The sequence below is a fragment of the Diprion similis genome, chromosome 12, assembly GCF_021155765.1.
Source record: "Diprion similis isolate iyDipSimi1 chromosome 12, iyDipSimi1.1, whole genome shotgun sequence".
NCBI classification, from domain to species: domain Eukaryota; kingdom Metazoa; phylum Arthropoda; class Insecta; order Hymenoptera; family Diprionidae; genus Diprion; species Diprion similis.
In genome coordinates this window covers 8701282-8716679 of record NC_060116.1, presented here as the reverse complement: position 1 = coordinate 8716679, position 15398 = coordinate 8701282, and the positions used below count along the sequence as shown (strand labels likewise).

General features: G+C 43.9%; 1 protein-coding gene across 1 annotated transcript in view; it reads left to right on the top strand.

Moving 5' to 3' along the window:
- LOC124413289 (connectin) overlaps positions 1–15398 on the top strand; it is a 56755-nt gene that overhangs the window by 36034 nt on the left and 5323 nt on the right. Inside the window, exon 2 of the mRNA XM_046893783.1 lies at positions 4109–5150. Within this exon, the coding sequence (XP_046749739.1) occupies positions 4112–5150 (1039 nt within the window). The 5' untranslated portion in view covers positions 4109–4111. The remainder of the gene's footprint in view (positions 1–4108; positions 5151–15398) is intronic.

Sequence of the window (15398 nt, the reverse complement as noted above, 5' to 3'; positions counted from 1 at the left end):
CCCGACGGTTTCTGTACGTGCTGCGAGACAGATGACGTCACTACAGTGTATTAAACCCTTCGAAACCACACCTAGCGCATAACGTGTGGCTCCAGGGTCGAGTTATGACCTCAGATGCATTTTTCTTAATGCAGTTATTTTTCAGTCCAGTTCCCGCGTCATAACGACAATAATTTTCGAACCCCCCATAACATATTTATGGCGCCAAGCCCTGCGGCTATAGACGGTCTGCGCGACTTGTAGGCGTCGAGCTTATACGTAGAAACACAGGGCGTATAAATGTGCGGCTTTGAAATGTCAACGAACGAATAGCGGACGTGATTTTTCCTTTTTCCAGCGACCGTTTTTTACTTCAATGCAACGCGCATCGGGCACTGAAGTGCGCATATGGAGACGAGATATTTACACCTACATGACGCGGAGTAACTTACGAGGTTAGCTATATACGCGACACGTTACTAAGTTTAATTAATGGTAATGATCACTCTAGATCCTCTGGGTTCATGTAGCTGCACGTTCCGCGCTCATTTTAACCACTTTAAATAGTCACGGACGAAACAATGCAGCTCGGACTCTACTCAGACTGCAGAAAAAAGAAACAAATCAAAAAAATAAAATAAAATAAAAAACCGCAAAACACGACAACATTCTCTTCACCCTCGTTCAAAGAAGGGGTATCGATACACAGCGAGAGTTACGCCTGTCCTTTAACGTCTTTAATATCGAGTACTTTGCTGCGGGTCTTTTCAGGCTACGTAACTCCGAGAGACGTGATCCTCCATGACACGGACACCCCAACTACACAAGTTGGGTAGAAAAACGAGGGAAGACACGTGACGAGTAACTCGACTAGTCATGTGACACTTGGCTCTGATCTGATATCCAAGGTGCAATATCTGTCCAGTGAAGTCACCCGATCCTTGCAATTCTATCGCTTTCCACTCAGTTCTTCATACATAACTCAGCACCAGAGATCAAACTCCGATTCGTGTCCATCAGATCCAATGTCCATCAATTTCTATCGGCACCTCGTTCATGCAGTGAATTGCTTCCGTCCCTTAGAGGGTTTGGGTTTTGAAACTCAGGTGAGTTTGGAACTGAGGATGAAATGACTTGCAATGAAACAACGCAAACGCAATTAACACCCGAGATGACATATTTGGTTAGTTATATGTATAAGTTCGTCAGGCTGCTCATGCAAGGATCAATTGTTGCCAGGTATTTTTAGCTCGCGAGGGTCGAACGTTGTAACGAAATTTCCCGCAACGGTCCGGAAAATTCTCTGAATATTTTTCTTTCATCCCTTCAGTTTGTAACTGAAAATTTTTACCGTCTGTGTTCTGGTCCGACCGAAAAAAAACTAAATACATTTGGGTAAAAGGAAAATATAGCAGGGCTGGAAAAGAAAAAGAATTAAGAGAAAGAAAAAAAAAATGACAGCAGAGAATCCACGGTTCGGTTTTCACTCGCAAATTCTCTACCCCGACGTAAGAACGTACCGGATCCGTAACAATACGTGGGTTTTAGCATACAGCCTGAGGCTCGTTAGTTATGACTGGTTGAAATGGGTTAGGTAAACTCGGACTTAACATTATTTGAGAGGATTGACGAGAAAAGAAGCAAGGCAAACGTTGTAAATCAAAAAGATCGCACAAACGCGCAGGTTAATTACTGCGCACGGCTGCATCTTGTATCGATCGCTGAGTCATAACCGCGAATTGGATTTAACCCACAATCCATTAGATCACTGATCCCGGAAAGAGCAGCTCAATTATTTGGTTAATGAAAATTTAGGGTCCTTCCAAGCATCGAACTCCAGATAAATCGATGAGAGTATGTTTATCGAATTTCTTTGTATGTTATCGTAACACCGCTCTTCGGGTTCGTACTCAGCATAACTTGAACCTATAACGAATAAATTTCTACGGATACGCTATTATATGTCTCGTATCCAGCATACATTCCTTCGTAAAACGCTACATTTAACAATTCGACGATTCTCGTTTCGTTTCGTTTCGTTTCGTTTCATTTCGTTTCGTTCCGTTTCTTTTCGTTTCTCTACGTCCATGTGCGCGTATAGCCGTGGGTCAGACTCGCGTGCTCTCAAGTACGCCCTCGAAAATGCCATCCTAAAATACCCCGACGTATACTCGAAGGTCCTAAGAACTCGGAGAAAGAAGCTCGGCCGAAAGAAAGCACTCGAGATGACGCTGATTAGACTCGCGTGGGCGTCTCTAATTTCCTCTGTAAATGTCTACAACTGTATTACAGCGTAACACCTCTCTTCTGCATCTTTCATTCGAACTCAGGGTTAAAGATCGTTCACGCGTTCCTTGTGATAGCTGGAACGCGTAATATCGATCGTAGAATACAATTTTTCGAATTTTTCTACTCACTCATTCACCCGCTGTACATGGACGCAGGCATAGATCGCACGGCTTTAGGGGTATTAAGTAATCGAGCACGAGCCACTTGACGGCACAGATTTGAGAGAGAGAGAGAGAGAGAGGGCCACGAGAGCAGACAGCTGAAAATTGTTCCCCTTATCATGTCCGACAGACGCGACCTCGGGGAAAAGACAAGACAAGAGCCTAGAACCAGACCTGCAGGTTCTAGCCGGGATATATTTAGGGGTATAAGAAGGGTGGTCCCGGGGCCTGGCCTCGGCGCCAGATAAGATTTAAATTGAGAAGAGTTGTTCGAGCTAGTTGCTATAAATGGAATGCCAAAACGCATTCCAAGCTGCGTTTTAGGGCTGGTGCCACGGGTGTTCTTCCCTCAGGAGGATGTCTTTTGGCCATTCTCTATTCGACGGAGCGAAACGGTTAGGAATTTCTTGGGACCGGGGGACCACCTGGGTATTCGAAAACTCCCGTATAGGTGTACGTAAGCGCGTTCGAGCTCGCTTCTCATCAATTTGTCTTTAGCTCAGCAGGGTTGGACCTGCGTCTTAGGATCCGAGAAGCAAATATACGTCGAGGAACCCGAAGTGAAGAATAAAGTTTTGAAAGCGGTAGCGTTATTCAGAGGAAAGTGAGAGTGGATTCTCGGCTCGGCTCAGGTGCGCTGGATAAAATTTGATAAAACACTCCAAAGGTAAATTGGAATTGGTTAACTTTCCAGTGTTTATGGTCAGCACTTTAAAGTTGAACAACGCGTTGTGCACGTAGTCCTGGAGGCTGTAAGTGTATCTGTTACATAAATACTTGTGTGTAGGCCTACCGAAGCGCCGTGGCGAGTTATCTCATAATCATCACCTGATCGACCGTATAGCACTCCGATGGAATTTCATTTAAAACTTTAGTCAGCTGTAAAATGACGCGACCGAATTCCGATAGTTCGAAAACGCGACGAGTTTTTAACCAGATAAATACCGTCACGTCAGTAGGAATTTAAAGGCAATTTGAATTTAAATAAATTCTCTGGCCCTCGCAGTGTTAAAACTGTTCGTTTCTTCTTTTCAAATAAAGAAGTAAGAAAACCATAAAGAGAAAATAATAGTGTAAAAAGAAAAAAATATTCAATGCAAAGTTAATGTGTCATCGCGTCGGCAAAGGAGGAGGCGGATGAAAGTTTTCGTGAAAATAAAACGCAGCCTTAAAGTGCAGGCGATGGAGGATATTATGCAACTTTCCACTTGAGGGAATAATTTTTCAAAGAGCTTATATCTCCACCGCGTCCCGGCTATCAGTCGGATAGCTTGGAGTTTTCTTTGTTTTGCGGAAAGACCGCGTCTTTTATCCCTTACACAGAAAATCCCGCATTTGTTTTTCCACCCTCGGAGATTCTTCCGGACCATCGAACCCGCGCTAATCTTTTTTAAAATTTCTATCGCGATTGTGATTGCTGTGTACAGCTGACTAACCTGACAGACCAGAGCTTCATTATTCTTAGGCATTATCCCAATAACGGTTGCTTTTCGCTTTCCAAGACAAAGACGCGATCGCGAAAAAAAGAGATTACGAAGAAAAAACTTTCGGATAAGGTATCACGTTGAGACGGATTATTCGCGACGAGCTTTGTTAAAGACTCCTTATTTTGTCCCGATGAAAATCAATAACTGCAAATGATTACGACGATGATGAATTTCTCAATTTTCTCTTTTCAGACAATGAGATTTCCGGCGACCCACGTTGCGTTCTTTCTGATCCTGGTACTGGTTCCGTCCATCTTGACGACGTCGTCGCGATCCCGAAGTAAAAAGAAGACGAAAGATGTCAAGCAAAAACCAGTGAACATCTGCGACATCGAGGAGCAAGGTTCTCCCATGTTTTGCTACTGCGGTTCAACCCAGTTGGGTCTCGCGACGGACGTCAACTGCTGGATCTTCGGCGCTCTTGAACCCGACTTGCCGATATGGGGTTACTTCAACTCTCAGCCGGACGTGCGGAAGCTGAAATTTACCGTCAGGCCCGACGGAGTCTTCAATCACATTCCAACGACGGTGTTGAAGCAATTGAAACACCTTGAGGTGGTCATGATTCAATACGCAATGCTGAACGTGCTCGCCGAGCGAGCCTTCTCGGACATACCGGGACTTGTGGAGATAAATTTGAGCCAGAACAGGATTGTGAACGTGTCGCGGCACGCCTTCGAGAAGATGAATAACCTGACCCACATCAACCTGGACGAGAATCGGATCACGGAGATAAACAGAGACGTGTTCGGTAGCCTGCCAAGCCTGAAAATGCTCTTTATCAATAAAAACAACCTGACAGTGGTTCACGACCAGGCGTTCAGGCACCTGACATCCCTCGAGGAACTCGAACTGAGTGGAAATCAAATTTCCGTTGTGACCAGGGACACGTTTTACGGCTTGAAAAACCTCGTGCGTCTAGATCTGAGAGTCAATCGTTTGGCAATGATCGGCGATAAAACTTTCGCCGAAATGCCCAAGCTCGTGGAGATGGATCTCGACCAAAATCAAATTGAGTATATATCCGAAAAGGCTCTCGACGGAATGACGAATCTCCGCAAGCTCAGGCTCAGCGAGAATAAACTCGTTACGCTTGAACCAGACTTTCTCGTCGGCGCTCCGAACATTTATCTCCTGGACCTCAGGGACAACGAACTCAAGACGATGACCTTCGACAACATAAAACCGATTGTGACCAACCTCTACAACGACACCAGCTACTTTTACCTTGAAGGTGAGTTTGCAGGAATCTCTAATACTTCACTAGACTAGAATCCTGTCGAAATATTGATTGCAATAACCTCTGATTTCAACTCATTGTCAAAATCAGTATTTACAGCTTTAACTCGAGAATCGTCAGAAAAGTATGAATGTCTCCAGAAAACCAATGCGGACTGGACAGGGCTTTAAGGGTTGAAATAAAAGAAACCTTCAAAGTTCTTTTCGGTCACATTCTAGCTCCAGGCGAAGGATTCGTTTCCTTCAAAATCCATTCCGAATAGTTTTTCAAAGGATCCATTGCTTCTGCGGGGATCCTTGAAAGAACCGCTTTTTCCATCAATCCCTGTCCCATATGTATACATATACATATACGTGACGTGTTTCCTGAAACGGTAGCGTCTGGTCAGCCCTTTCTTTTCGACCAATTTACAGTAGATAGATGAAATAGACAAACGACAATTGCATCGTGCAGCTTGTGGGGAAGAAGGGATGCTCGCAGCTGATACGGGCGATGACGCAAATAGACAAAGTCACGTGCAGACGGATAGATTTAACTTGTTAGATCGGGCGTCACGGACCACGCACGTTCGCTACCATCAAATATTCTCGGATAAACGAAGGTGTGGGCGTTCCACTCGGCACACAGCCGAGCATGTAGTTCGAGTTGATGTATCGAGTGCATGAGGCACTTGTGTATCATGCACGCGTGGCCGTAGCTGCGCTGGATCCACGTCTGCCCTGGCGAAAAGGGAAGGGCCGACGAGAGAGAGAGAGAGAGAGAGAGAGAGAGAGAGAGAGAAGGACAGACGGGGTGAGGAAGGGAGGGAAGGCTTACGCGGATCACCTTAACGAGGCCCCATCCACGTTTTATTACATAGGGGTCGTCTGACATCTGCCTTTATGTACTCTGAGGTCAGGCGGGATACTTTAGGTGGCTTGCATGAGGAGAGCCGCGTCTCTCTTATGGGAATATGAGCCAGACGGGAGGGAAATATAGCGCAAATACCTAATATATCTTCGGCGAAAGTGCCAAACTGGCCTGCTCGCGGGATATTAATCCGAACGGAGAACCGAGGCGACGACGCAACGTACACGGGGTGGAGGCATAAAGAGAAAGGAGAGAAGAAGAAAAAAAATCGAAAAACCCTCCGGAGGGGAGGAAAATCGCGGATTTCAAACGAAGGACCCTCCTCCTTGCCGTCCCTCGCTATCGTCCCTACGCTGAGCCCCCGGGTCCTTAACAAGGATCTATTCTATTAGCGGGAGACGTGGGAGAATTTGTCGCTGTAAGGGAGCGGAAAGGACGGGAGATGGAACAGTGGCTGCAGCAGCATTTAGGGGGTAATATCACCTAGTCAGTACCCATTAACGGGGCGCATACCCCTGCGGGTGTGGAGGGGGGAGGACATTCGTATGTGTCTTGCAAACACATTGCGGTCGGAAGGGTGCTGCGGATTAACTTTTACCGAGAAATCCTGACTTTCTCCTACAGATCATGATTAGGTCAGATTAAAGGGTTGGCCGGCTCTGTTTTTTTTTTTTTTTTTCCAACAAGCACGATGCCGGCCAATTTATTGTAAAAGAAAAGAATATATGGATCCCTGCAGGCGTCGGAAAGGACGATTTCAACTTTAAGCGAGTAATAAACTTTGGCGATGGACTCGAAAGTGTATACTGTTAGAAATATTTAAAACTACTCGATCCGCTCGTTCCGTCTGTAAGCGACCCTCGTCCGCTGCAGGTCGAATTTAAAGCCTCGATTCAACTCGCCTGCGATTGAGTAGAGGCTTTGACTCTATAATAGGAACGTTCCTTAATTGGGCCACGCGTACACGTTTCCTCTGCACAGAGTCCCAACCGAACGGGGAGAATATAACGAACTCGGTGATACTTAGACGCGGTAATTGACCCGCGTTATGACCGGCAAAAGGATCCCAGGATCTATAGGCAAATTCGAATCCAGCCGATATGCATATACATATAGCTTATTTATACAGTCTGTACCGTGCCTTGGAGAACTTGATAGTCGAAGAATGGAACTTGATGAAATCTGAACTTTGATTTATAAGTCGCTCCGCGAGCGGAGAGGAATGATACTCGAAGAGCGGATCAATTTTACGGTTGTTTACGTATCCCCGACACAATCGTTGAAATCAGTCTGGAAAAAAAATGCGTATCCATCTAGTCGTGATACGTATACGTGACTCGCGTACGTACTTATACGTATACGTAGATACGAATTACGAATGGCGCATCGATAAGACTCGAGGACGCACTCCCACGCATAAATCGCGAAGCCCCTCGACGCTTTTCGACGCCCTTCGATGCCGATTCACATCGACCACAGCCTCGCCGCTCCCCCGAACCAGACTAGACTGCTTCTATTTATTTTACTCCTCGTTGCGTACATACCAGGCGACGGAGATCACGATCTCGTTCGTGGGAAGGGCGGGGATTTGGGCAAAGAACAGCCGACGGCAGGGTGCTTTTCTACTTTTTATCCTACTCACGAGTCTAGCTGGGGGATAGAAAAAGAATATCGAGATACTCTCGTGCAGATGCGGGGATTTCAATTGTGGTAAAATATTGATAATAAACTGTAAGGATTATCTAACGCGGAAAATTTCACATCGCGTTTATATTCAAAGGGGGAAACACACCGGAACTCGAAAAGGTTGATTTGTACGAAACGCTGTAAATATGGTTTTGCAAAAACCTGATGTTGACTAGCTGAAATTAAATCTGCTCTGCTGTTCATCGGTAAATGTTCATTTACAGAGGAAAATGAATTTCTATACGCTTCAGAGAACTGATTCGATGAAATTCTCTACACAACGAATTAAATCAACGAACAAAGAAAATTATGTAACTGAAATTCATTTGAGAAGAAGCAGTAGATACCTACATACTTATATTTCATGCAATGCGACTCTCCGGAGTCTCAGGCATCTCTTTGATTGTTTCAATGATTAGAATTCCAGGGTATTATAACCCGAGGCTCATTCCGTGCAATAAAAGCATGAAGAAAGAGAAGGAGAGAAATAGATAGTTGAACAGATATTTCCACGTTCTCCATGTATAACATAACGGTCGTTAAAACTTTCCCGAGACAATAAATTGTAAGAATTAGTAAACCACACCGCGTATAGCCCTTAGCATAAGTCGTGTGGGGTTTATTAGAACAAACATTCGTGACTCTGGTCTCGGCGTAGACGATTCCTGAAAAATTTCCCACGCCGCGTACGTAACAACGCTCGTTTTACGCACGTATGCTTTTATTGCCCGCGTACGTATTACGTGGCTACGTATGCACCTCTATGTACGTACGTATATGCACACGTTTGCGATACGCAGTGCGAAGAGGAGAATCAGCCGTGACATGTGGCGTGCGAATCACGATTCGCGTGGCCAGGGCATTGTTTCGGGTTAAAACAATGAAAAACACCCTGGAAGGGGAGGGTAAAAAACAAACAAACGAACAAAAAACAAACAAAAAAACGTGAAATGCCGTTCCACGAACTCAATGGGTGACGTCACTAAGCCACCAGTGCGACTAACTGCAGTCTACAAAATTCCTGGTCCTGGACCACCATGGGATCTCTGCACTCGGCGACGTCGAGACGCCCAACATCTGCCGAGCTAGACTGCATCGCACGCACCGGCAGAAGAGAACCGTTTTTCCGGATTAAAATCCGGCCTCCCTAATCGCTTGTGACCCGACCCAGTCTGAACCAAAATATATGTATACACGAATCGAGGTATCCATGTGTTTGTAATTTATGCCCCCCGCGCTATTCCAACACCTAGATGCTAGAGACTTTTTGAAAAGAGTTAAACCGATCCTCACCACCCCGGTTTGCAGTGCACGCGTCCGCGCGCGTCTCCTTCGACATTTGTCAATGTCCGTCTTCCATTCTCTCTCTCTCACTCTCTCTCTCTGGTTCACCAATGTGTCAGAATACGTCGCGTCCAGTTTTCGCACGTATGTGTTATACGTGTGTGATGTGTATGCATGTTTACGGGTGAACAATGGCGGGTTGATTCCGAATTCGATGGGGTAGAGTCCGGTTTACAACCCCCTTATTTTTTGCTTCGATTTTTTTTTTTTTTTCTTCTCTTTCTGCTCACTTACATTGTCGATCCGGGTCGATGTTTTGACTTAATCCTATAACGCGTATTATTCCTGTGTAAATACGCGGCGCAAGGGTCAGGGGAGTGATATACGTGCAGGGTCTTATGATATTGCTTGCTGCCATAGCTGGTTTTCTTTTTTCTCTACCTCTATGGGAACTCGTCATTGCACACAGCGCGATCTGCATGCATTACTGCATTCGGCTGCATATCAGACTATGGATTTGCTTATATTATATGTATGTACATGTAGAGGTCGAACGAGACCCGGACGCGAACTGATTTTAGCCATTTAGGTGGTAGATATAGATCTACATAGTTTTATCCGCTTGACTGCACACCGTGAAAATTCAACCAGTGCGCTATAAATCGTTACGTTTGGATGTTTCGTTTCAATTCTTCTCGATCATTTCCGCTCGCTAGTTTCTACCCGGTTACTGCGGCGAATGCTGATCATCACCGCACATTTTCTACTACATTGATAAAGGTAGAGAAAAAGAAGAAGAGATAAATGCCGAAAGAGAAGATGGAAAGCGGGAGCTGAGCGTTCTGGGAAACTGTGAAAGAGTTAAAACCGCCTAAAGCCGCGTCAATAAAATTCTGCAAGCTCATATCGAAGAGAGGTAGAGGGAGCGAGAGAGAAAGAAGGAAAATAATCTTCTTCCAACAATCCATTTCAGAATATAATATACGATGAGTCTAGTATATCGTATATATGCATGCGGCTTCGTACTCAATGTGTGAAATTTAGTCGAGTTTTCCTTCTGCCAACATACCGGGTAAAGGTATAAAGTACGCAGAGCATAGTAACCACGGGAATCCACTCATACTTTTCTCAAGTATGTACATACATTACACGTGTAGGTATGTATTATGTGCGACTGCGGGGGACCCGGGATTATTTTTTGTTTTTGTTTTTTTCGAGTCTTTTTGATATTTTTATTATTTTTTTTTTTTTATGACGCAAAACTTGGTCGGGGTTTATTTATACAACGGGAATGAAAGGACTTGTATTTTTCGCAAAGAATTTTTCCCCCAAGCTGAGGATTTTCCAATTTACTTCTTTCTGTTGGGAATAATGGTATTTACTCGTTGTATTGTGTAATACACTTACGGGCATACAGAGAGAATGAAAAGCTTCTTCTTTCGAGCTTTCAAAATATAAAAGGTATAAATATATCTACCTATGTATACATATAATACGTACATCAAGGATGACACGAAAGATTTAAGAAAATAGAAAGAGAAAAAAAAATGTATATATCGCGGAGGAAAAAGAACTCACAAGGGACGTAAAAATATCCGAACCCAGTTCCGTTCAAAATCGAACTCACGTAAATGTACGTTCAAAATGTAATAATGAATAAGGACTACAGTCTCGAACGATCCGAGGAAGAGATTTTCGTGAATTCACAGGTACGCGTGCACACACAATGCCTCTGATCATCAGGTTTATTCTCGGAAAACTTGGTGTATACAATAATCCTGATAAGCGGCAGGTTGTTGAGAGGCTGAAAGATATATTTCCTCACTATAACGGCACGACCGACGCGATGAGAATGAAACACGTCTGTCGACGTAGATACCCCACGTAATCTAGGCGAGCTTCGGGGGAAAACCATTCGAGACTACTCGAAGAGAACGAGTAAACACATATTAATGTACATAAATCACATTGGTACTTGATATAATGGACCGCCCACTGCGTTACGGGCTGCACAGAGCTTCGGGGCATGTGTAGAAAGGTAAAGTATAAGGCATACATGCACATACATATATATATGTATATATATATATACAGGCAAGGGTGTAACCAAACACGTTTCACATTTTCTGAGGGGCATTGTTAACGCATTAAACGTACAAACATATCTACCCTCGATGTTGTACGCCGCGTGTGCTGTTCGGGTGCTTTGAAAACGAGAATAATAAATCCCGGACGAAGTTGATAATACGCCTTATACCCAGCCGCACCGATACGAACGTAGATATAAAAAAATTTCTCAATAAGATGAGGGAGGCAATTCGGGGTAACGAGGCGCAGGTTGTTGAGAAAAGAATTAAGGAAAACATCACAAGGAAGGGAGGAAGGAAAAATATCTCGTAGCTATACTTCGGGGCTCCGAGTCTCGCGGGATTACGTATCCATGATTATTTCATAAGGGTTACCGGAATATGAATATGTATGTATCAGAATTTATCGCACTGGAGCTGGGCAGCGAAATTATTGTCCTTGCCTCGGTGTAGGTATATACGTATATACCGCACGTTAAAACCCGACGTCGAAGTGCTGCCGGCTAATGTCTGGCGTAATGAAACCAAAACATCCCCCAGGTTGGCCAATGGGGCCTTAATTATATACCCATATACCTGGGAAGTTCTGGAACCCCGGCGTCTCGGGGCCCCGGGGTAAATTCTTGTTATTACGTAACAGGACCTGGACGTTTTGATTTGTTGGCCGGTCGCACGTCGTCCCTTTGGATTTGTTTTTCCTGCCCTCTCCTCTCTCTCTCGTCCTTTCTCTCTATCCATCCCTTTTCCGTTTCCTTCTCCTCCGTCGCCGCCACGGAGCTCTCCGTTTAATTAGCGCCGGGGTCCGGAACAACGTTAACGGAAGATAATCTCCCCCCAAAAACATTTCGAAACGCGATTGGTAGTCGAAGCTGACATCGAGACGAGCAAACTTAATTCCCTCCAACGGTATTTTGGATCATCATTTTATACGCCAGGCGGTTGTGTTGTGAGCATGAAAAGTGCAGTTGCAGCAATGAAGCGCTGATAGAACCTTGCAGTTAAAAACAATTACCGACGAGCTATTTGTACAGTGAAATCAAATTTTGAATCGCTGTGCACGTATGATTGCAGATTGAAACAGGTATTCACCCATCGAACGTTCCGATTCGTTATCAATAATGTTACCTGATGTGTACGTGTACAAATTTATTTCTACAAACCAGTAGATCGCGTTTCCTCGTGAGAATTCGTGCGTTTTCTCCAAGCTGGAAAACGACGCAGCGGTTTCACGTAAGTCACATGTAACTTATACATTTTGTTTGTGAGATAGTTCGATCCGGCGATGATTCACAGCGGTAAATAAACGAGCCTTCTTAGCCAATTCGCTAAAAGCACTTTATTAAATTGATAAATATATGAAATATCATAGCCAGCGAGGTTGGGGGAATTCCAAATGGTGGAGCTTCCTGCAATGCTAGAGGAATCTGTTTGCTAATACATTGAATATAATACAATATACATATATATTTATATATATTATATATATATATGTTTCCGCGCAATCAATCGATCGATTATGTTATACATATAATTAACAAACTTTTTAATTGTCAGCCAACTTTTTCTGCAAATTATGCGTTATAGCCAAGGCGGAAATCTGTTCGCTGAATAATTACTGAAATAACGATCTACCATTTTTACTCGTTACTTTAATTGATTAATAATTAATGAATCCATTATTCGTCTCGCTGTTACTGTATACCTACACAGAGCCGAAGATTATACCGCGCAATTAGGGAAATGGGGGACGAGTTACCACTTACACTAACATTTGAATCCACTCGAAAAGCTCTTGAATTATAACATCAAATTAGAATGAAAAACGGTATAAGTAAACAAAGACGAAATTTTGTCGGAACGAAAAAATCGTTACGGGTGTAATAGAATGCGACAAAAATTTTACTTTTTTTTAGCAATCTAGAGGAAAAACATTTGTTTCGAAAATTCAATCGCATCTGATTCAGCGGTTAAACCTTAGAATCGATCAATGTTTTCCATTTCCATTTTGGAACAAGGAAAAACGGCGAATTAATACGTAACTAAAAATTTTGTTACTTTAATATTTTTACATTGCAAAATAAAGGCTGGCTGTGGTTAAACGATTCGAATTTATTTTCTTTATTTTACTTTTTTTTTTAAATGGTAGTTTTTTCATCGGAATAATCCAATTAGAAAGCTGCAGGCTATATACCTGTATAGCACGTACAAGTTCCGGCGGGAATATTCAAATGATACAAGGCAAATTCAAGCGAGGATTTGAAAATTTGCATACGTAGATGGAGAAAGGTTGTATTAAGCCAGGATCTGCAGAAGCGGTAGTTTTTATCACGAACTACGTATTTCTATGAAAAATACGGTGGAGGTTATTTCGAAAGTTCAAGCGGTTGATTGAGAAATCGATATTTTTTTCGAGCAGCTAGGTGAGTCTGCATTTCTTGCACGCGTTCCGCCGAGGCCCATATTAAATGCAAATAGCTCTGAAACACCGTGTTTCACTTCGAAGTTTATTGTCCAGTATAAAGCGTGCGGTCGTACGGCGTATATGGTCTTTACATAACCACGTGACGATGGGTGGAGGACATAATTCAAAAGTGAGAGACTTAAAACCGCGACCTGGACTCTGAATATCATGGACTCTTATACATTCGAACCGTGCGCGTGCGGCAAAAGTTGAAACTTGAACCTTTTTTGGGTCGACGAACAGCGTTGCGAATTTGATTTTTCGCCGCGATTTTGCAAAGGATCCGCCGTCGCCGGGGGTTTGCGGAAACTCGACAAAAGCCGCGTTTGTCTGGTACATAGAGTCGCGCGGTAAAGCCAAGATCGCAAGAAAGATAATCGCGATTCCGCGAAGCGGTATAACTGCGTGATGTCATGAAAAACGCGGTTGAAATTGAGCGAACCACGCGCAATGACTGGATGAGTGCTTTCTCTCTATCTCTATGACTTTTGTAATTGGTAGCAATTTTCTTTGCCGCCGGCAAAACGCTTGCGTGCTTTTTATCATACAGTAGGAATTTTTGCAAAGTATCTTTACGAAGTGGAGAAAGTTGGATGGTAAGGGAAAGAAAAATGGAGGTGCATCTTGCAAGACGAAGAAAAGCAGAGACAACGGAGCACTTTAGTCGAGCGATTCGCGCTGCTGGAAAGAGGGGCGAACGGGGTTGAAAATGAGAGATATAACAAACGGACGAGGAACTCTACGGAAGCTATTAAATGGCCCGAGAAGCCGGAAGTCGAAGCAAAAAGGACACAACATTACTGCCTATAACGTATCGGGAAATTGGTGGAAAATAGAAGCGCTCGAAAAGTCCGAGTGTTTATGCTGACGGAAAGCGAACGAAGGAAAAAAAAACAATGAGAAAGAAAAATGTCTTATCTTAAGATCAAAGAATCGTACGATTGCAAAATTACTCAGCGAAGAAAGAGGAATAAAAAAATCAAGAAAGGTTTGCCTTTTACCGGATTTGAATTTACATTTCATGTGGGTTAATCTGATTTAGACATTTGGAACAAAGATGGCGAGTTCCGGATTAAATTGGCAGCAGGGGTCTAATGTCGCCGCGGAAAAGTCTCAAGTCAGCCGAAACCCTGAAATTGGACGTGATGCCACGATACCCGGATTGCGTCGGGGATCGGCCGGATTTTGTATAAACAAAAGTCGAGGCAAAGAGGGTTTCATCCCTTGGACGCGCTAGCGATGGGACCGAACAAGCGTGAGGCAAGAATCAGGATAAAAGTTGTGGAGAAAAATGCGGGAACTTTGTTTTTGTAGTAAAAAATGCATCGCTTCTAAAAGAGCACGTGCAGCATAATTCAAGATACAAAAAACCGGTTATCGCGAGGGTGAAAAACCTCGTCGAATTGTCCGTTTTCGCGAATAGTTCGAATCGATGCTGCGAAGAGACCGAGAGCTACGGTATTATGCACCGATGCGACGGAGCCGTAGACAAATAAAAGAGGCTAAAACACCGGGAGGGATCGGGGAATTGGAGGGATGCAAGGGCTATACCTATACCTATTATATATACATATACAGACTTTCCGCAGAGTGTACGCCGGTCGAAAAGGGGTGGAAAAGGGGGTTAAGGTAACTGAGTTTGGCTTTTAGTGCCCGAGTTCGGGGTGAATACCATATCAGATGAGTGACATTAGATGTCGGAGACGTGCAGGTTCCTCAGGGCGGGGGATAGAGGTGCAATCGGTATTATCTGCGCCGTGCTGTGCGTCGAATGAGGAGAAATTCGGGGGCTGAAGGGCGGGGCGGGGGAAGGATTTGGAGAAATGAAATTTAACCTCGGGGGATGACGTTGTTAGGAGAAAATATTTATCACTC